The sequence below is a fragment of the Agelaius tricolor genome, unplaced genomic scaffold, assembly GCF_023055355.1.
Source record: "Agelaius tricolor isolate 1412-34295 unplaced genomic scaffold, bAgeTri1.0.p SCAF_1, whole genome shotgun sequence".
Classification (NCBI taxonomy): domain Eukaryota; kingdom Metazoa; phylum Chordata; class Aves; order Passeriformes; family Icteridae; genus Agelaius; species Agelaius tricolor.
The window spans coordinates 100,339,302-100,360,318 of NW_027269261.1; the positions used below are offsets into that span (position 1 = coordinate 100,339,302).

The window sequence follows — 21,017 nt, forward strand, 5'->3', positions numbered from 1 at the left end:
GAGATGTCTGTGTATTTTTTCTCACACTTTTGATCATGTGAGTATCCTCTACTATTGAAACAGAAACATACATCTATCTAGGACACATCTACCTACTAAATAACTCTGAAAAAAAATTGAGAAATAAAGATCATAAATGTTATGGAAACAAACAGCTCTTCCACTATGGAACGTGATTTGAAAAACTGATGCTATGAAGAAAGGCATCATCCTTCACTGTACACTGATGTGAACTGCAGCATGGAGGACATTCCCAAGCCTTGGTACCTGATTTTGTGGACCTTTCCATTGTACTAAGGGATTCTTTACTTGTTTTTTCATTTTTATCTTCAGGGGACCGCCGAGGAATTGCAGTAGTTTGTGATCCCTTCCGAGCAGGAACATGCTGCCCTTTTTTAGTATCTGAGTCTCTGGACTCTGGTAAATTCTTCCCATCCCCAGATTCCTGAAAGAAACATTTACACATGTTAGCATCTACTGAATGCTACAATCAACCTCTACATAATTACCACGTGTTTTTCCCATTTTTTCCTTTTTACACTGTACAATGTATCCCCTGGATGTGTGTCACCATATAATTTTCTAAAGAATTACTGAACAATATCCCAAATTACTGCCAAGCATTGCTTAACAATCTCCTTTAAATATTGGCTCAAGATACAGCACAGAGAATTTGCATTTAAGCTCTGTGTTGACAACCACTAAGTTTGCAGTTATTTTAAAAAGTCAGGGATACCGATGAACATTCCTTAACCAGTTTTAGCCACAAAGGTCAGGGATGTTTAGAAAGCATATGTAAATTAAAAAGAACAGTTTATATTCCAGAATTTCAATACTACTACTCAGAAATAAGACAGGCTTACTTATGATTATGTTATCATGAATATGACATTATATACTAACAAACTGAAGAATTGTCGCAATAATCTTTGTAAATTATCCTTTGGTTAGTAAAATTAGACAAAAAGTAGAAAAACTCCAAACAAAGCACTAGGCATTCCTTTCTATATACAATCTGAAATAAAACCAATCAAAAACTAAAACACTGTTGCTGTATTGTTTCCTGTTTTGTTTTTCTGCAGCTCATAATACATAGCAAATTGACAGATGTCCTATTAGAAATCTGAAAGAAAAATGCACTAGGTTCTTCACCATTTCTTTGTACACCTGTATATATAGGTTTATATACACATACAGGAGTAGGACTTCAATGATCTTTATGTGTCCCTTCCAACTCAGGATGTTCTATATGCATATGACATTAACTTATCCCTGCTCAATATAAAAAAAGAGTTTAGCAATACCCTCTTGAAAGAGTCAAGCCACCTAGAAGACGAAGTAACTTTGCAAATAATTTAAATTAGATTCACAAAGATGTCTGAAATATGGTCTATAAATTGGCAACAGCACAGGCAGAAACCTTCTAACCTCAGAAATTAAGGGAACTTAAAACATTAAATAAGACTCACCCGTCTGAAGATTTTGACTTTGTGCTTCCCAGTGTCCTCCGTTTGCTTTGTTTTTTCAGTCGCTGTATTTAGATTACAAGTAGGTGTTTGCTTTGACACCCCCAGTTTTTCACACTCAATTGCTTTTTCTTCTTTATGCTCAAGTTTCACTTGACTATCTGGTACATTTTGATCAAAGCACTCCATTTTTTTGTCTTCTTCAGCACAGCATTTCACACACACATACTCTTTATCTTCTTCACCCATCTGCTGTGCTTGAGAAAGGCTCAGCCCAACACAATCACCATGAAACCAATCATCACATCTACCACAACCTACCATAAACCTGAAAACAAAGTAAGATAAAAGTCAGTGAAAACTGTGAAAGACGACTATGACAGAAGATACAGCACCTTCAGCAGGATATATCATAATTGCTTTGATCTGTGCATCTCAATTATTTGTTCTTACCTAGTAAGTGATTTTCTTTGGTGCTTTACATCCATCTCCAGCCTTACGACATGGTATGGTCTTCCCAAGAGTTTTTTTTTTCCTTTTTGCTTTTTACAACAGTCCAAGAGACTATCAAACCTCACTGTGTTTGTGTAACTTGCTTCCAAATCCTACCAAGCTTCTTTTCAGATTACTATCAATGTTCTTATGAATGTTAAAAAACAAAACCAAAAATCCAGCAATTCTCAGAAACAGTCAATTTGTTTGAAAATACTTGAAAATTTTCTTAAAAGATATTATCCTTGCTTTCCTACAAATATGATTGTCATCATTCATCACAAACACATCAGCAGCTGCAATCGTCCACAGCGGTATGAGGTATTTAAATGTTCTGACAAACACAAGGGGTATATCAACCTATTCTAAATTAGTTGGTATCTTACATCTCATTCCTTAGACCATTATTACTAAATTATTTCTAGCAAGCTGCTTTTCATTCTCTTTACTGGTGAATATGGGGCCAGGAGTTTGGCTTCCAAAACCACCAGTCTAGCTTGCAGTGACTGTTTTTGTTTAAACGTGGTACACACTTTTACACTACTCTGCCATTTTATTCAGAGCTAAGTTATTTAAAGAATGCTTCAAACACCAAAATGACTATCTTTTAATGGACACCCTTCAACTCACTTAACTGCATTATTTTAAAACTAGAATCAACCTTAATACAGATTGTACTTTCACTGTAAAGATCATCTGGTCTAAAACAAAAGCATGATTTCTATTTTGTGGAAGCATTTTGAAAACTTCATCAGGTATAATGAACACCTAATTACACTGATAGGTACAATTTCCAGTTCAAGAATTTGGGAATGATGTGGAATTTCAAAGTTTCACAGGCTAAAAACCAATTACTTCAGGAGACTTATGTGGTAGGAATTATTTTTTACAAATAATGAACCTAGCACCAAGGAACAGCTTTCAAATGATGCAGGAAGATCTCTTGTGATATCCATTTCCATTCTCTTTCCCCTTTCATATTTTTGAAGGATTGGGGGTGGGAGGGCAGGGATTGCTTGTTTGTTTTCGTGTGCATTTTTGTTTGTTCAGGTTTTTTTGTTCAATTTTTATTTCTTCTTTTCATTTTGTTTTATACTTATATAAACTATATTCAAGATATGTACTTTAACAAATAGTCTGGATGAAGAAAATCCAGAAAGACTGTAAGTGTATTAAAGAAAGTAGAAGTTCTTTGGTAAGACTAAAAATTTACTGAATTCCTAGGTTTTGAATTTCACAGAAGACAGACCTGACTTAAAAGTAACTCATGAAAACCTGATCATTTCAGCAATATATTTAAGAGCTAAATACGCTGACCTGCAAACCCTATTTCTTTAACCTAATACCTTACAGATCTCTTCCATAAGGTGATTCTAAGCAAAATTATACCTAACTTAGGTATGTCCCCACTCAGGCTATCTGCTGACTTACCTACTTGGTGGAACCCTATAAACATTACATGATGTGCTTAGAGCAACTCTCATTCTCCAGAACGGTAAATCAATGTTCCAGGTGGCTTGATGCAGGTATGGTATTCAAAAATTACTGTTACCTCAGAGATGAAAGCTCTTATTAACAGCAGACATTTGAAACAAAAGAAGAAATAACTGTATGTTCTGTCCCTCCCTACTCAAAATATGTCAGGATTACATTCTGCTGAAGAAAATATTTTGATACAAAATGAGTCTGAGAAGTTTTAGAGGTCCATCAGATTGAGAAAAAGCCTATGATGATGTTTGCTAGATTTGAAGAAACTGGTTTTTAAAATAGTTTGGGATGAAAAATATTTTCTCCTTTTGAATTTTCTTTTTCTGAGCTGCAAGTACATTAATAGTATTACTTGTCACTAGCAAACAGCATCTGCCCATTTACTTCATAATTTTAATTAGAAAGGCAGAGGTTCCTTCATGTTTTGTCAGTACCTCAATCTTTTCAGATTCATGTTCCAGCAAATTGCAAAAACAAGAAAGGTAATGTTAGGGCACAATTACTTCTGATGGTCTCAGCAGAGTAATACTACAGCATTTATAAACACAACAGAAAAACAAGAAAGAAGCAACAGGACTGCTACACAAAGCTCACTGCTCCTTTCTGAGAGCCTGGAGCCAAACATGCACAGGCAGGAAATATAAGGTGAGTCCCTATTTCATAACTGCAAAGGTCCACAGTGGGTGCTTTACACAGAACACATCTTGTACCTCTGCAATAAAATACTAGTAAAGCTCTGGGAACAATGGAACTGGTTACAAAAATTCCCCATGTGAGATTTTCTGCAAAAGCTGAAATAAATTCAAACCACACAGCCAAAGCATCATGCTTAAAGGGTGTTTTGGTGTCCTAAGGAATTAATGCCTGTGGTTCAAAAATAAAAGGAAACCAAGAATACACCATTCATGAAACCACAACTGCTATTAATTGAATTTTTATTAAAATATATGTAATTTTTCCTCAGTTTGCAAATTCATGCATCGGAGACTAATTTGTTATATGAGGAAGATGGATTGCATCTAGTAACCAAAACAAACTTTTGATTTGTATTTAGAAAATGGATATTTGCTGAAGAGATTAAACTAAAATGCACAAGATGCTGCACACCTTCAACTTTAAATTGACAGCACATGGAATTCTTCAGCTTAGCTCACACATATTAAGGGGGGTAATAGAGATGGTGTGCAAGTAAGGCACCAGGATAGGCATCCAGTATTAAATCTTTATTTTCCGGTCTATCAAATAAATAATGAAAATTTTAAAAGTCAACCCTACAATGAATTCCACTCAGAAAAGATCATTCTTCACTAAGACTACACACCAAGAGAGAGGTCATTCAAGCCAACTACTGTAAATGGAAGATTCATTTGGCTTCATTCCAGTCTTCACAACAAGGTTTCAGTTACACTGTATTTTAACACACACAACAAAACTTTAAAATTCAGGATTCAGAAACCAAGACTACAAAAAGAATTAGGATATATCCATGATGTCTGTTCTATACAACACAATGTATTGTTTACAATTGTTTTGCTTAAACCTAGTTATACAAAATGGTAATAAAAACACTGGTGCTGCCTGCCTAAAAAAATTCACTATTTCTACTAATTGGGGCTTTTTTCCCACACTAGTCAAATGCAAAACTGTAACTTTTGAGGCTGGGAGAGAACATACTGATTTTGATACCAGTAATGTAGGTAATCCTTTTTACCATAAGGCCACTTTTACATCTCTGCCTGTTTCCCTCACTGGCACACAAATCTATGATTTGTAGCAATTATAATTAGGTAATGGGCAATGTTCAATCTAAATAGGGGAGTCAAGAAAAACTGAAGCCTGGTTTGAAGGCCCAAGGATGTCCTTTTGTACAGCTGTTAATTTTGACTGAAGCAGTTCTGGTATCTTGGACTAGTAAAACATCAAAGTTTCTGACTGCAGATTGCTTCAAATCTGAAGTGCAGGACTTTTACCCATGTTGTAAGGCTGGATTGGAAGATGTAAAGCTGAAAGAGAAAGAAAAGTTTATTTTAAAATATTAAATCATGCCACATTCAATGAGAGACTTGCTTTCATTGGACTTTAACATAAAAAAATTTTTTTGAAAGAAAAAAATTTTTAAAAGCTGACAAGTGACAGCACACAGTACTATAGCTCACTGGGACTTCTGCATAGAGTATGCTGTATGCTACAGTTTCATCCCTTTAAAGAATCCCCTTGGTAGTCCACATGTCAGCATGAAAAGAGACACCTTAAAATCAGAAAGTAAGCGATGAAACATAAAAAGAGACAGAATAATTAATGCAAACCTACCACAACCTCTCTTATGATCCGAATACTTCCTTTGGTGAGTTATTTGTAATAAATTAAATGCATTTCTTAGATGAAAAAGTCAGGACAATTTATTTTCTAAATATATGGACCATGTTTTAAAATTACCTTCATATTCAAGTTATGTAACAGCAGCAAGTTTCCAGAGAAAATCATTATTGTAAAATGGGCAGAAACCACCTTACTCATAAAACAGCTTTTCATCATAAAGCTATACTTGAGTGAAGCAAAATAAAAATCAGGAGCTGTCAAGAGTTATTCATCAGTGTGGGACAGCATTACAAAATCAGGATTTTAAGACTAATTAATAATGCATTGCTACAGAAAATCATTTAGTTTCAAAACAACTGCTTCTCTTTAATCCTTCATGCTTGTGGCACATAGCAATTGGGAAAAATACCACAAAAGGACTCAAATCTTAACAAAAAAAACCCCTCAAAAACCCCAAACCAAACTATTCAAAAGAACACCCTAACCCCAAACTCCCCTAAGAGGAGTAAACCCTCTGTTCACTTTTTAAGGACTTCAACAAGTCCTTAAAGCAAGTCCCCCATCTGCACTTTGTCCCTTAATGTCACTGTTCACCAATCCTCTACAGATCTGTTGTAAACCTGCATTAACATTTCAACTGTTTCTCTGCTGCAGTCCAGCCAATGTTAAAGCAGGGACAAGATATTCATGGCATGGCAGCTTTAGCAGAATGTATGTTCCACATCAGTGAAGTAGCATGGTTTGATACAAAGCTCAAATGAAATATGGTCTGTCAAAAAAAAAAAAATCTGCACTACCTTGTAAGAGACATGAGCAGTTCCACTTGCTTCCTTTTTGACAAAGTCTAACACAAGTGACATGATTTTTCAAGTTCTGAGCTTCTAGAAAAAAACCCATAAACCTATCTCAATCATTAGCAGCAGATGTCCTTACATGGAATTTGCAGCATACGAAAAAGACACTGCAAACTTATTGCCTAAGTACTAAATTTCAATTACCCATCTTTTATGCCAGATGTTTCTCCTCTTTCTTAAAGGCATAGTTTTCTTTGCTATTTATATTACAGGAACCCCCTCCAAATAGGAAGCAGCAGGAAGATAAAGAACCCTATGCTTTTTGAATTAAAGATGAATTCATGAAACATGCCAAACAGCAAAGCCAAAACCACTAAATTTCCTCAAAACCCTGAAAATAAAAGAGTATGTTTCCTAATATTAATTACAAACCTGCACTAAAAATTATGCATATATAAAGAAACATATGTACATATTATATATAATCATTAAGGGAAGCTCCATTACCAGTGGATTCTACACACATTGCATGTTGCAGGATAAGCATAATATGCTTTATAAAGTGCATTAATAAGCACCTTGTATTTATGCTCATCTTTCATAAAAATATTTTAGACAACTTATGGTATTCATTTGCTTGATTCCTTAATGCCACTGGTATTAATAATAATCTTGCCAATACTGCAGCATAGTAACATAATCCATTTAAAATCTACAAATACAATTATGTAACCATAAATAATCACAGTGGAGGCCTTCCTTTTGTTAATTATACATTACAATGTTGTTTTGTTTATACTGTCATTCAGGTTTTCTACAGCTGTGGGTGGAAAAGCACGATAACTTTTAATGTTGCAAGGCTTTTCACAGAGGAAGCAAGCAGTAACAGAGGCAGAAAATTTAAAAGCATCACCCATTACTGTAAACTGATGACATCTTGCATAATCTGCTGCTTAACACACTCATACCACCTAATGGACGTTTACTAGAACTCAGGCACCATTATTATTCTAATTACTGTTCCTTGTGAAGAATGTTCTCACAACAAATTGTTTGTTGTATATGATGCACTCACGCCAGGCATCAACACCCTAAAAAAATATGCATTTGTAATTTAAAGATGGCTGTAAGTTTGGAGCCTCAAGCTCCTTTCTCAACCACTCTCCTTTGTATTGGCTATGCAAATTGTATGATAACCTGGATCCACTATAATTTACTCACAATTAGCACTATTTTTAAAATAAAAATCTCCTAATAATTTTTGGTATGGGTAAAAATGGTTTGCAGTTTGCATCCATCAGCCAAAGTACTTTTTTGTACTACAGTTCTAAAGGAACACTTTAGCAATTATGTATAAGCAAGAAATCAAGAATACTGTACATTTGCTAAATCAACTTCAGCACTTTCCAATTAATTACCTTTTACAACATTACTAACTTTTCCTCCATATAAAAGCATAATTGAAATGTGGGGGGAAGGAATACCCTAAGTAAAATCTATTCCTGTATCACTTAAACTGGCCTCAGACCTCACAGAAAAATTATGTCTGACCATTCAAACTGGATTATCAAAGCCCAAGCAGCCACAAAACAAAACCAGAAAAAAACCCCACAAAACAACAGCAGAAGAGAATCCTCTAACTCCCACAGGCTATTAAAAAAATCTTACTTGGAATTGTTGAAATCAAGACCAAGTCACCAAATTAAAGTTACAAACTTGCTCTGTAATGTTTTCTAGAACATCTGCTTAGAAACAGAGTGTCCCAAGTTGTACTGAATTATTAATCCAAAATTGATCAAATTTCTTGTTAAAGAAGATAAGTTACAAACAAGGGAGACAATCTGAAAAATGTGTGTTAGATTTTGTATACTTGTACAAGCAAGGAAACAGTTCAGACCTCCAGCTGCAGAGAATTTGAACATCTACAGTGAAAAGCAGAGAAATTTTACATTAGCAGATTTCTCAATGTATGCAGAGCTACTATCTTGCACTATGCTGAGAAATTATGTATTGTTTTTAAAATTCAACTATCTTTTAACGACCTTTAATCTGTCGTTAAAAAGTAACTATTGTTTGTGACAAAGCTTAGTATTTTCAGCATCATTAAGAATTTGAGTAGTAACTTCAATCTAAAAGTTTTCAATGTGATATGCATATCCATAGACACACACTTTTCATCTATAGGCAAATGAAAATTTTTGCATATGATTTATGTTATTAGCTGATTAGAAAACATCTGATAGCAATATGGGAACGCACTGGCAATGTCAAACATGTTGAAAATACTATGAGCAACAACAACTCAAACCCTGAAAATATGAAAAAATTTACTTTCAGATGTGCTGAAAATTACAAAAAGTCATCTGACTTGTGCAGAAACACAAGGCTTAGTTTTCATATGAAAGAGCAATTCTTTTTAGTTACATAGCAAAGATACATCACAATACATCAAGCAAACAGGCTGAGAGAGTTCTGAAGGCAAACACTGGCAACCCATTCTCTGAGTAATGAAAAAATATATATAAAACAGCTATGACGGTTACAGCTCATAAACTTCAAGACAAATGGAAGAGAGAGCATGAAGTCATTGTTCAAAGCTCAGGTGCCAAACAATGATGATCCATTAATAGAAAGCAAGCAAACATTGTCTCTTACAAAGCAAGATGTTCTAACTTGTAAACTTTTTTGATCATGTACACCTCATGTTCATAAAACAGAATTCCTCCTTTCCCAAACCCACTGTATCTGCACTACAAGGTAAGCATACTTTGACTTTGCATGTGGCCAGCAAATTACTGCATGTGTTCCTAAAGATATAAATTTACTCTATTTGCCACGTGCTGATCTGAAATAAAACAACATTGAAGTACCATCCTTCTACTCCTGTTCTAACAGGCAGAGTAAAATTACTCTGGGTCTGTGTAAGGCCTATGTAAGCATCGCCCTTTGGGAATTCTGTACACAAAGAAAGCTGATGCCACCATTTCAACACATTACCTTCAACCTGAATCAATTCTCCAAGCTTGGTATTACAATAACAACAACTGGCTTTACATTTATTAGAGAAAATACACAACGATTCTAGTGACTACTACTCTGCATACTGAATTTTAAATGTTACTTTACAATGACATCCTGAAAAGCTCTTGGCAAATTACTTCCCAATTTGGGGCTGCAACTTCAGTTTAACTTCTTTTCCTATAAGCAATTTCAACCACAGCATTGAATAAAAGTCCCAAAATTCAAATTACCATAGAGCTATAAACAAAAATGTTGTTTCAGATCTTAGCTCTGCCTTTGAGATTTATTGAACATACAGCCATTTGACAGCATTTGTGTCTCACACTTTCTTATTTTCTCTTACACAATGAGAAAAAAAGGGTAAGAGTGACCAGCAAGGTGGTTTCAAAAGGGAAACAAAAATTCCTTGAAAAGTAGTCCAAACAGCAAATTAAAATCCCCTTTTCATTACAGTAAATGTTGATAGTTTTGATGGGTTTCCAAGAGACAGAATTCAAGTTTATCATCATACACTTCTTCTCTTTTGCACTGTACTACAAGTATTTTCTTTTTCTTGCTCGAATAATTAAATTAGGACAAAATGCCAAGGCACAGGAGATAAAAATTTTGCTTCCTCTGGTATCTTAATAATAGCAAGTGAATCTGCAAGGTTTTAGTTATTTGTAGCACAAAACTATGAAGTAAAGTAATCTGAAAAAAATAAAACTTTATTACTTAGACTAGTAATAACAAAAAGTCATGCACTGACAGTCTTAAATTTTCTGTTATTAGGCATGAAGCTCAATAGTGCAAGTTTCTTTATTCCACTACTGTGTCTCTCTCTCTTTTTGTTTTATATACAAAAATTCTGTGTTTATGTGCTAAAAATCTTTCTATGTTTAGCAAATCTGATTATCTTCTGCCGAAAGTGCTGGTTGTGTCCACAGTTTTGCTATGCAGACATAAAAAGTAACACAATTCCAACCAAAAACCCTAAAACGCTGAAGATAAACATTACAAAACTGATGATACCCATAATTACCATCTGTGGCAACTCATGGGCTGTCTCATTCCAACCTCAGCTGGTGATTCATACACTTTATTATTATTCTGGCAGCACTAAGAACTGGCAATGCAAAATTGAGTTTGTTGAACTCAATCCTATATTGATGTGTATTCCTGTATCTTCTGTAATGCTACTTTGACTTTATAAACTAAAATAAGTAGATATAACTGAGTCATTGCCACATCTCACACTGGTTAGATGCATTTAGCAATAAAAATTAAGACTTTCTGAACTCTAACAAGACATTGGGAAAAAACCAAACCACAGTGGGTTTTTTGGCAAAAATAGAAAGAATATAGCACAAGTCAAAGCTGCATTCTTAACAGCTATCAAGTATTTGAAATTCCAAATATCATATTTTGCTTTAAAAATATCTACAGAAGCATTTTTTTAATGCAGAAAGTGACCTTTTGGGATGTAAACAATTTACTGAAATACAGGCTACTCATACAGTTTTACTGTCATGGTAATGCCTAAGATGACAAAAACTAAGGAAATGCAACCTGCTTAAAATTAAACACTCTAACAAAGACACAGATAATATGAGTCTTAAAAGGAATTTTTTAAAAAAATAAAACCCCATGGAACTAAATTTGAGCACCCCTTCAACCAGGTAATCCTCAGCCACCAGGCAGAGCAAACCTCTTATTAATTCTTTTAGTAGGCCACAATGATGCAGTTACTGTAGCTGCGCAGTAAATGAATTTTCCTGTATTTGTTTTTCAAATATGATACAATAAGTCAATAAAGCTCAGAAGGGCTTCTTAGATACACACAAATGGCAAAAAAAGCCCTCAGGTGCCAAAGGTAGTTGTTCCATATTTCACTCTGATGTATGGAGTTCTAAAGCACAATGACTAAAAATTACTATTAAAACTTTCTCTCACATAAGCTAATCACAAATATCTTCAATTTGACATTAAAAAACCAAAAACTAGGCTAGCAGGTAAAGCAGCAACAGAAAATACTTCAGTATTAAAGGAATAAAGGATAAAGGAATAAAGGAATTCTCATTCTTGGACTAATAGATCATTAATGAAACTCAATGGTCTTTTTCAGCTCACTTACTGTGCAGAACAAGTTTTGCCACAGAGGGCTATTATCAACTTCAGATGCAACCTCATTATTAAGCTTAAAGGCAATTTCAGATATGCCCATGTGGAAGTTTTGTGGGGTTTTTCCATATTCTTCTTTCTCTCCTCCCTAGTAATTACTTAATTACAGTTACATGAAACCTCAGGGCACTGATTACAAAAAGTGAAAAAAAAAATCTCTATATCTCTACTATTAGGATTGGACTTATACTAGATAAAAGTCACATGCAAACAATTATTTGATTTTTTTGGTTTATGGTGATCCTTCCATTTCAGAGGCTTCTGGAAAGAAGGAAATGACAACCCGGAACACAGATATCCAATTTTTTTTCTTTGAAAAAAGTCAAGCTTAAAGTGCATAATTAAACAGCATAGAAGAATTATACAGTCATCAAAATATGTACTCATATAACAAAACATTTGTATTCAAACTTTTGGGCCAAACTAGTTTCTAATGCTAGTTTAAATGATCAAAAAAAAGTGTATGAGTGCAAAGGAAATTAACTGACTGTATGACATACAGACTTGTATTGCCAGACTAGGACTTTGTTTTGGCATGAGCAGCGTAAAACATTTGGTGGAAGGAAAAAAATTACCTTCCAAGACCAGTAATAAATTCCTAAAACACATTGGCACACACACCTGTTACCATGTGGCTTTTTGCAAAAGCCACATTGTTTGCTGGGCACCCAAATATGTTTGCTTTCACTAGCAGAGGTATGTTCCAAGCCTTCCTTTTTAACAGTTGAAATGTTATCTGGAATGAACAAAGGAGGTTCATCAAGTGAAAGACTTTTGCTACTTCTTCTCTGGCGAGGTTGGAGATTTCTATCATTTCTTTTTGACTTGTTTTTTTCCTTATCATCCTCCTTCAGATGTTCTACAACAGAGGGATCTTTAGTCTCTGCCTCTTCCTTTGTAGAGTTATTAGCTTTTAGCCCAGTTGCAAGTTGGTGTTTGCTGGCTTGCTTCTGACCAGGATGTGAAACATGACCTGACAATGAATGCACAGAGTGGTGGGTATCTTTAGAGCAGCTTTGATGAGTAGGAGATTTCTCACTTGCTTTTTGAACTGATAACTTCTGGGCTTGCCCAGAAGCCTGGACTCGGGGTATTTTCTTTAGCTTTGTGTTGGTCTGTTTTTTTACAGTCACTCCTGAAATGCCACTCTTTGCTTTCAAACCCAGATCAGATTGTTTCTTTCTAATTTTAACTGGGTTACTTGGATGCTGATGACTCTCTTGCTCATCAGCATTTCGCTTCAGACTTGCTGAAGAGGAACTGTGAAGGCCCGAAACAGCAACAGCAGCTCTCGTTCTTGACCGAGTCGTTTCTTGTTGCACTGAACCTGATTTCTGCCGAGTACCTGCACTCAGATTTTGTTTATTCTGTACTATGGATTTACTATGCCGGGGCCTAATGTTCTTTTCACATTTTGTTGAAATACCAATTTGTCTCTCATCATCCTGAAATTTTGATGCCTCTGGGCCTTCTACTTTAGTACTGTCGATCTGCTGCTGTACATTTTGGCTTGACTGGTCAACAACAGTGCTTTCTAAAATGCTATTTCCTGGGTCAGCTGAAGTAAACTCTTTGCTTTTCAAGTCTTTATTATCACAGTCTGTACTGTCCAATAGTTTCTCAGATGGAGTTTCAGTTTTCTCCATTCCCTTGTCATCACCTCCAGTTTCTGTTACACATTCCTTTACTGACAATGCATTTTCATCAAGAACTTCCACGCTGTGGGAACCTGAACTGCAATCAACCCCCTCTTTCACAGAGCTGGACGAATTTGAAAAGGTCTCACAAATTCCATCTGTATTCAAGCAAGCACTGGATGAATCATTATTGTTTCCAGTTATTTCAATTTGATTATGTTCTTCTGCTTTCTTCTCTGATTCCTCTGCTTTATTATCAGTCTTTTCTTCTGAAGAATTTTCCAAGCCCATTGAATCAATCACATCAGTTGTTTCATTTTTAACAGGAATCATTTCAGTATCTGCAGATACTGAACAAACTGACTCAGCACTCCCAGAGTCAGTGTTCATTGCAACCTCTACTATTTCCTTTGTTTCCCCAGGAGAAGGAGAACAGGGCTCTGTTAAATTAGCACAACTTAACTCTTGGGGTGTTTCTTCAACTTTTGTCTGCTCAGGGGTTTCAGACTTTATTTCTTTCCCATCTTCAGGACCAGGCAGACATTTTTTATTATTTTGGGATGCTGTTACTGCTGCTGCTGCTCCTTCCAACTGTCCTGATCGTCTTGTACTACGCCTAACCTCCCTAGGCTGCTCCGTTTTCAAGCGTGCTGCAACATCTGTCTCTTTAACTGGACTTCTCTCTTGTTTCTGTCCATTTTTTGGAGCAGATCCACTTTTTACGGATGATTTCTTGGTATTAAGAGGAGGAGCAACATTCGAACGCTTGGCTAGCGTGCTCTGCCGCAGACTCCGTACTGGTTCTAGGAAGGGAAGAAGAAAATCTCTTAGCTATTCTGCTTCCTTCTTTTTGCAAATACAAGATTTGCTGAGAACAAAAGTGACTTACCTCAATTTAGCTTTCTGGATACAAAGAGGACTTATAAGTTAGTTATTTACTAAACTTAAAAACCTCCCCAAAACTAAACGACTCGCATTTCAATTTTACATGGACATATTTTGGATGTAAAATCCCATAATTCTAAAAGCCATGGAATTTCTAATTAGTATATACAAAACACAAGCGATGATAGAAAGACAATCCAAACTAACTCTACTTTTCTACCTCAAACAAAAATTGCACAAGCCATATTGTGATTAGAAATATAACTGAAGTTTAAAAATCTTTTAGAGAACAGTCTACAAATCTGAGATCCAGTCACATTCTCAGCTGACAACAACTTTTATATTTTCTAAACAAGTAACTATTCCAGTGGCTCTCTAAACAGCATAATCACCTGCTTTGTACCACAGGTTCTTGTTTAAATTCTAATTGTCATATTAAATAATTTTATCTTTTTAACTCAACCTGCTCTAGAGGGAATAAGCAGAGGAGTAAATAACTCCAGTTCAACAAATTAGAAATCCCGTAACTATAATAAATTAGCTAACAGAAAGAATTAAAATATTTTAATAAAATATTAAGTATCTTGAGATATTTGGATTAAAGACTTTCTGACTGCAATTACTATAACCTAATTAAAAGTAAAAAGAGAATATGCAAATAAAAATAGAATCAAAACTTTACCTGGAAATAAGAGACATGCTGACCTAATATTCCAATGCTGTTTTGCAACTCCATCATGCTTTTGTTAGTGAAGAACAACATTAATAATCTTATGTACATGAAAGGATCAAAATCTCAAAAATTAGTTTAATGACCATAAAGAAGACACTAAATATTTATTAAATAGGAATTCTAATTGACTCATACCCTATGGATGCCAGCTTCTAGCTGCAAGGCATGAAAAAGGAAGTTTCTATATTGGAATTCACACAACCAAGTTAAATTTATAAATGTTAGGGTGGGATTTTAAAGATTTGATTTACTTCAAATGTGCAAACACAATCTATAATCACCTTGTGCCATTAAACGTGGTGATTTCCTCGGTGATGTGACTGATGCTTCTTCAGCACGGCTTCTCAAATTCCTATTAGGTAAAGCAAGCTCATCATCATCAATGGTGTCATTACCACTCTCTTTAACTCCTTCTTCATCCATAGTATCATCAAGACCAGTAACTGGAAAAAACAAACAAACAAGAAAGAGCCTAAAACTTAAAATGATCAAAAAGTGTTGCAGCTATAATGCTGAGCAAGACAGGGCAAGAGACATTAAAAAAATAAATAAACTGGCCATCTAAAATCAAACAAAAGAGAAAAAAATGAAGAAATAAAGGACAGAAAATTCCCATGTGAGGCAGTTTCAGTGTAGAAGAAGCTATCACCCACAGCTTAAAACTTCTGTAGATAGTCCTCATAGCTTTTTTGTGGACTCACATTTTTATTGGGTTTTTTTGCCACAGGAAGGTCCCCAGTCTTAGAGGATCAGCTGCCCCTCACTGTCCCTTCCCACCTAAGAGAAAGTGAAGAAAGGTAAACAGCAGAAAGAGCTGATCCAGAAGTGCGGAGTGTAAAAATCACAGTTTTCTGACAGGATACCATTTTAAAACTCTCAGCCCCACCCATATCCCATATCTGTGCCTGTAATGTCTTTTTGGAAGAGCTTTAAGTGCAGCAAGCACTTAACCTCCCAGGAGAGACCGGGAACATTGTCACTGGTGAACTCCTATTCTCCACTAACCTGAGAAAGGTCCCAGAGGTTGCTCTTGAAAACAGGTTTCCTAAGAGGCAGTCAGGTCACTACACCAGCCATTCTCCTCACTTGCTCTAAATTTGGTTCTTGCAGTGGTAGCCTCTCCTAGTTAAAGATCCTATGTGTGATTAATGAATCCTGGTTCCCATGAGATGCAAAATTTGTGAGATCAAGCCAAACATCCAAGTGACTTTACAAAACACACAGGAAGGTCTAACAAATATAACAGTGACTCCCAACAATCAAGTATGTCTGTTTTTCACTACTAAGACACAAACCTTGAAGCATTTTTAAGATAAACTCACATAACACATATAAGATATCTAAAAATTTCTAAATATTGCTCACTTAAAACTATATAAATTAACACATCAATCAGAAAAGTAAAAAAGCAAGAAGTTAAATTAAAAATTGTTAGAATTTTTAGATCATCTCAGAAAATCTGTCAACTCCTGGTCCTTCTCAAGTTTGGTATAACTGCAATTTTTAAAAAAACAATGAAAAAACAAAGTAACCAAGCAACATGTTAGAATTTCTAATATTACAAATTTTTTTATCAGCCTCTTAAGGAAGGCTGATCATGGCACCAGGCAATCAGCATTCTGAACCTCTGTAATCAGATGGGTGCCAGGAGCTGAAAACTAGGGAGTTTCTTAGGCTAACAATTTATGGTCATTTATTTTATTTTAACCAATATTTTTAGTTACTGCATTGTACACATCAGTTACAAGGAAAAGTGTTTGTGGAAATTACTGTCCACTTCCACTCTCCAATCCACAGAGCCACCTCTTTATCTGTGTGTGTTTACAAACATACAGATATCACATGCAAGGTGCATGAGGCTGATAAATTTGGTCTTACTCCACTCAAGAGTGTTCCTTAATCCCTTATTTGCTATAAGCTACATACTGGACACACTAGCAAAAAGATAACATTGTAACTGCCCTATCAGACATTTTCCCAGTAAATATCTAATGCTAGCTGTTGTCTAAGATGGAAACCTGAATGAGAAGGACCCTCACTCTAACTCCAGCTGCCCATTCTCATGCTCTCAAAGATTATATCCTCCCAGCAGCCCTGCACTTTGGTATTTGTGTTTTCATAGTGCTCCTGCAACACACAAAACTGGCTTTTGGGAACAGACTGTGACAAAAGAGACTCCTTTCACATCCACTTCTGTTCTTTCTGTGAGAACTAAATTACTAAACTATTGAAGACAGCATGAAAAATAAAAACTACTAGGACAGCTTCTGAAACAACTCTGAGCATATTAAAGGGCTGACATTAGTCTTGGGCTTTACAACGTTCTTGCTCAAGGGAATTTCTACACCCTCCCTTCTTAATAACAAGAGACACATTCAGTCCATTATTGACAGACAGTGTGAAATATTAAAGTATTTTCATACTTACAAGACTCTGTGCTGTAGCTTTAATTTTACAGAGGAATTGAAGCACAGAATCTTGCTAATTTCAAACCACCTGAGCTACAACTCAGCTAGTAAAGACAGTCTCATTAGGCCCCTGATGAGGAGCATTCCACATAGACCCTGCTGGGAAAAGAAAAATGACAGAGAACAGCAATAGATACAAAGAAGACTAGAAAAGTAAATTATGAAGGAGAAGTGGAGGTAAAGAAACAACCCCTAAGAAAGGTAAACCAACAAAAGCAAAATCAGAAAGAGCAAAAAAGCAGAGATGATCTTAGTAACAAATATCTAAATATTATCTCAGCATCAAGTATAGAAAATAAAAAAATAGGAAAAACAAAAAAAGAATAAAGAACTTATCTGAATAGAAGAGTTGTACACCAGTGTACAACTGAACAGATTGCAAATAAGAAAAGTACGAGTCACATTCAACATATTTAGCCACTTTCAGCATATTTATACTGAAAAAGGCACCACTGACCTTCACCTTACTATTTTGAGTTTCTCCATTACTTGCAAAGTATCTAAACTTCTAAACTGCTGGGCTGTACTACTGACTCACTTTTATATATGTTATATCATAATAGAACAACATTCAGTAAAAACAGTCCACTTGCAAATTTAAAGCAATGTTTTCCCTATGCTAAAACAAAAGTATGACCATTTTTTAATTTTTTAGCAATGTAAAATTTAAGAAAACAAGCCTTACTTTCTGGTAAAAGAGGAGGTAAGGAGAAGGAAAAACCCCTAAATACATCATCAAAAACTATGATGTTTATAAATCTTTATGTTTATTAACATAAGACTTTCTTTCATTATTTTCAGCCACAATTAAGACAGAAATACTCAGATTCTTGACACACTGACCAAGGTAAATATCAAGTGTACAAATAAATTTCTTCTCTGTAGATTTCTTTTGCTTAGGTAAGCACACCAAATAGAAGATCGCTGTTGCTCCTGCTTTGCACTGCTCTGCACTATGTCCAGCTGAATCATACTAATGGCAGGAATGTGCAAATCCACAGTAGATTCCATATAAACATCACAGATTATATGGAAATGGTTGAACATGGTAAAATTTCTGCATTACATGGGAATAACAACACAGAGATGTAACATAATTCTACAATGAAAAGAACAATTACAGTCTAAAGCAGTAACTAGCACATCTAGGTAAGCCTTCAGAAGAGCTAATGAACTCCAGTGAAACAACAAAACATATGAAGATAGTGATATTTTGTCAGTAAGTCTCAAGATCATAAATGAGGATGGTATACTTTCTATGAGAAACCTTTTTACTATTGACATTTGTGATGCATATGTTCAAGAAACAAGATTAAAAATACTTTCTGTTAAAAGAAGATATATTTTTCAAGAGAAATTATGTGACTGATGATGTAACTTACATAAAGAAACATCAAATTCCAACTGTTTTACAAAAGTTTGCCTGTAATCTATTGAAATGAGAATTTGCCTGCAAGTACTTTGGGCTGACTGTCCAGTGCAAGAAAAGAATCACAGTATGTAACAGGAAATATTAACTAAACACTTGCTCCCACTCTCCATTAATGTCTATGTTGTTAAGAGGTAATTTTACAGTCTTTAGAATAAAGATCTATGAAAATCAACTAGGATAAATAAACTTAATACAGCATGTATCTTGACAGAGGCCTGCATGCCTGTTTTATTAAAAAGACGGAGTTATATCCCAAGCTTACTGAATAGCGGTTCTTTAGAGACACAAGCCTGTTACATTGGAAATAAAGAGCAGAAAAACAAATTTCAACAAAGTAAAAACACCACATCAAACCAAGCACTTTAATGTAAATTAATTAATTTTATTAAGAGTCTTCATGGATTTACAAATCAGAGAGCTAATCTAAATTGCTTTGCAAATCTTAGTACAGATCCAACCTCTCTCTACCCATGAAACTGATCCAAAGGCATACTAAATACTTCAGAAGGACCTACACTGGGGAATATAGGTAGTTTGCCACCCACAAACAGAAAAAGGCACAAGATAAATATTCTCCAGATTCTCAATACCAATACAATAAATTTAAATTTTATACAGAAAAGTTACTACCTTGGTCATAAAACACTGTGTAGCTGTTCATATGGACAGCTTGGAAGAAGGAAGGCATAAAGAGGTAAGAAAACAGAGAAATAACTGTAAACCAAATTTTGGAATCTCAAAGTTACATTCAAAATTACTTCAAATGTAGGAGGAAAAATAAATGTACATTTGGCTTTAGTGAAAAGAGCCCAAAATGCCTAACACAGCCAGACATCACGCCAGCTAAAGAAAAGAGTATTTGTAGTCAGAAAAATTGGTTTGGCTTCGAAGATTCAGTAGCTAATAATGATTTCAGCAGAGGTAATGCTGCTTTTAACAATACACATGAAAACACAGGCTAAAACTAGAAAAAACAGACTGCACTTTAGGGAAACACTTTCCCAGCGGCAATCCAGAGGGACAGGAAAAAAAGGGCAATTAAAAACATGTCCCTAACACATTTTGTGATTCTTACAGCAGCAGTCTTTATCATTTATGGTAAGTACCTGATTTGATAAACATACCCATAAACTAAATTAGTTAAAAGATTGATTTTAATATGAAATCTAGAAATGTCTCCAGATTATATGCAATTAAAATTCCATTCCCTGTATTATAAATATAACAAATCAAACTACCCCAGTAAATGACATCCTGAAAAGCTACACAGTTTGTGATACCAATTCAATTTACCTAGAATTACCAATTTATTATGAATGCTAAGTTATTTAGCTCACTGGCATGCAACCAGTATGACCTGCTATGTTCACAGGTGCATAAGCTTCTAACATGTCTTCCAGCAAGAACAAAACAAAACAGAAAACTTGTCACTAGGGCACCATTCAAAGTTGAAATAAGTGTGCTGCTCTTAAAATAATTCTGTAATATTCTAAACTTCAGAGTTTCCACTTCTTATCAATGAATTGCTCAATAAGGTAAAGAAATCAACACAACACCAAAAGCATGCTTCCACACCCACTCACACCACTCAAACATTTAAGATGGCCAAGAGCTGTTCTACTCAATATAATTTTCTACATTGCTCATGCACAGAGAACAACCACCCAAGCAAACCAACAAAAAGAAGCAGAGAGGCACCTAAAACATGATTTGGGACACTTCTGATTGCTTCAAGAATTTGGATTTCATTTATTTTTCAAAAGTTTCATTTTGTCCAATTCTGTCCTTTAACTGACAAGGAGAGCACTTATATCAATTTCTACTATCGACACAATGTCGTTCTGCTGATACCTACCTCAGGACAGGAAGAGCCCTCCATAATTGCTAAGCTCCTATGAGCTGCAGTGAATACGACATGGATAGTTTGTACCTTGATTCACAGAGGTAGTAGAACTTCTTAACTGTGCTGTAAGACCAATATTCTTCTCAGTCTAGCTCCATAAACCAGCAACCTAACTACATCTTTATAGTTTAGCAGTCACCCTTCACTAACACATTCTAAAAGGATTTCAGCATAATTTGACCTCTACCCTATTCAGCTTGTGAGAGTCATAGAGTTATC

The 21,017-nt window shown here is 35.1% G+C and overlaps 1 protein-coding gene across 10 annotated transcripts in view; it reads right to left on the reverse strand.

Annotated features, from left to right (window-relative positions):
• The window catches only part of PHF3 (PHD finger protein 3), a 52,910-nt gene that overhangs the window by 16,032 nt on the left and 15,861 nt on the right, over nucleotides 1-21,017 (reverse strand). For 4 of the 10 annotated variants that reach the window (XM_071445522.1, XM_071445463.1, XM_071445454.1 and 1 more), the window contains 4 exons: nucleotides 15,277-15,438; nucleotides 12,362-14,180; nucleotides 1,470-1,794; nucleotides 268-445 (listed from right to left, as the gene is read on the reverse strand). In XM_071445522.1, the coding sequence (XP_071301623.1) occupies nucleotides 268-445; nucleotides 1,470-1,794; nucleotides 12,362-14,180; nucleotides 15,277-15,418 (2,464 nt within the window). In that variant the 5' untranslated portion in view covers nucleotides 15,419-15,438. Of the gene's footprint in view, nucleotides 1-267; nucleotides 446-1,469; nucleotides 1,795-12,361; nucleotides 14,181-14,944; nucleotides 14,989-15,276; nucleotides 15,439-15,696; nucleotides 15,773-16,000; nucleotides 16,118-21,017 lie in introns of those variants that run through there. The other 6 variants (XM_071445483.1, XM_071445474.1, XM_071445492.1 and 3 more) reach the window with 4 other exon arrangements.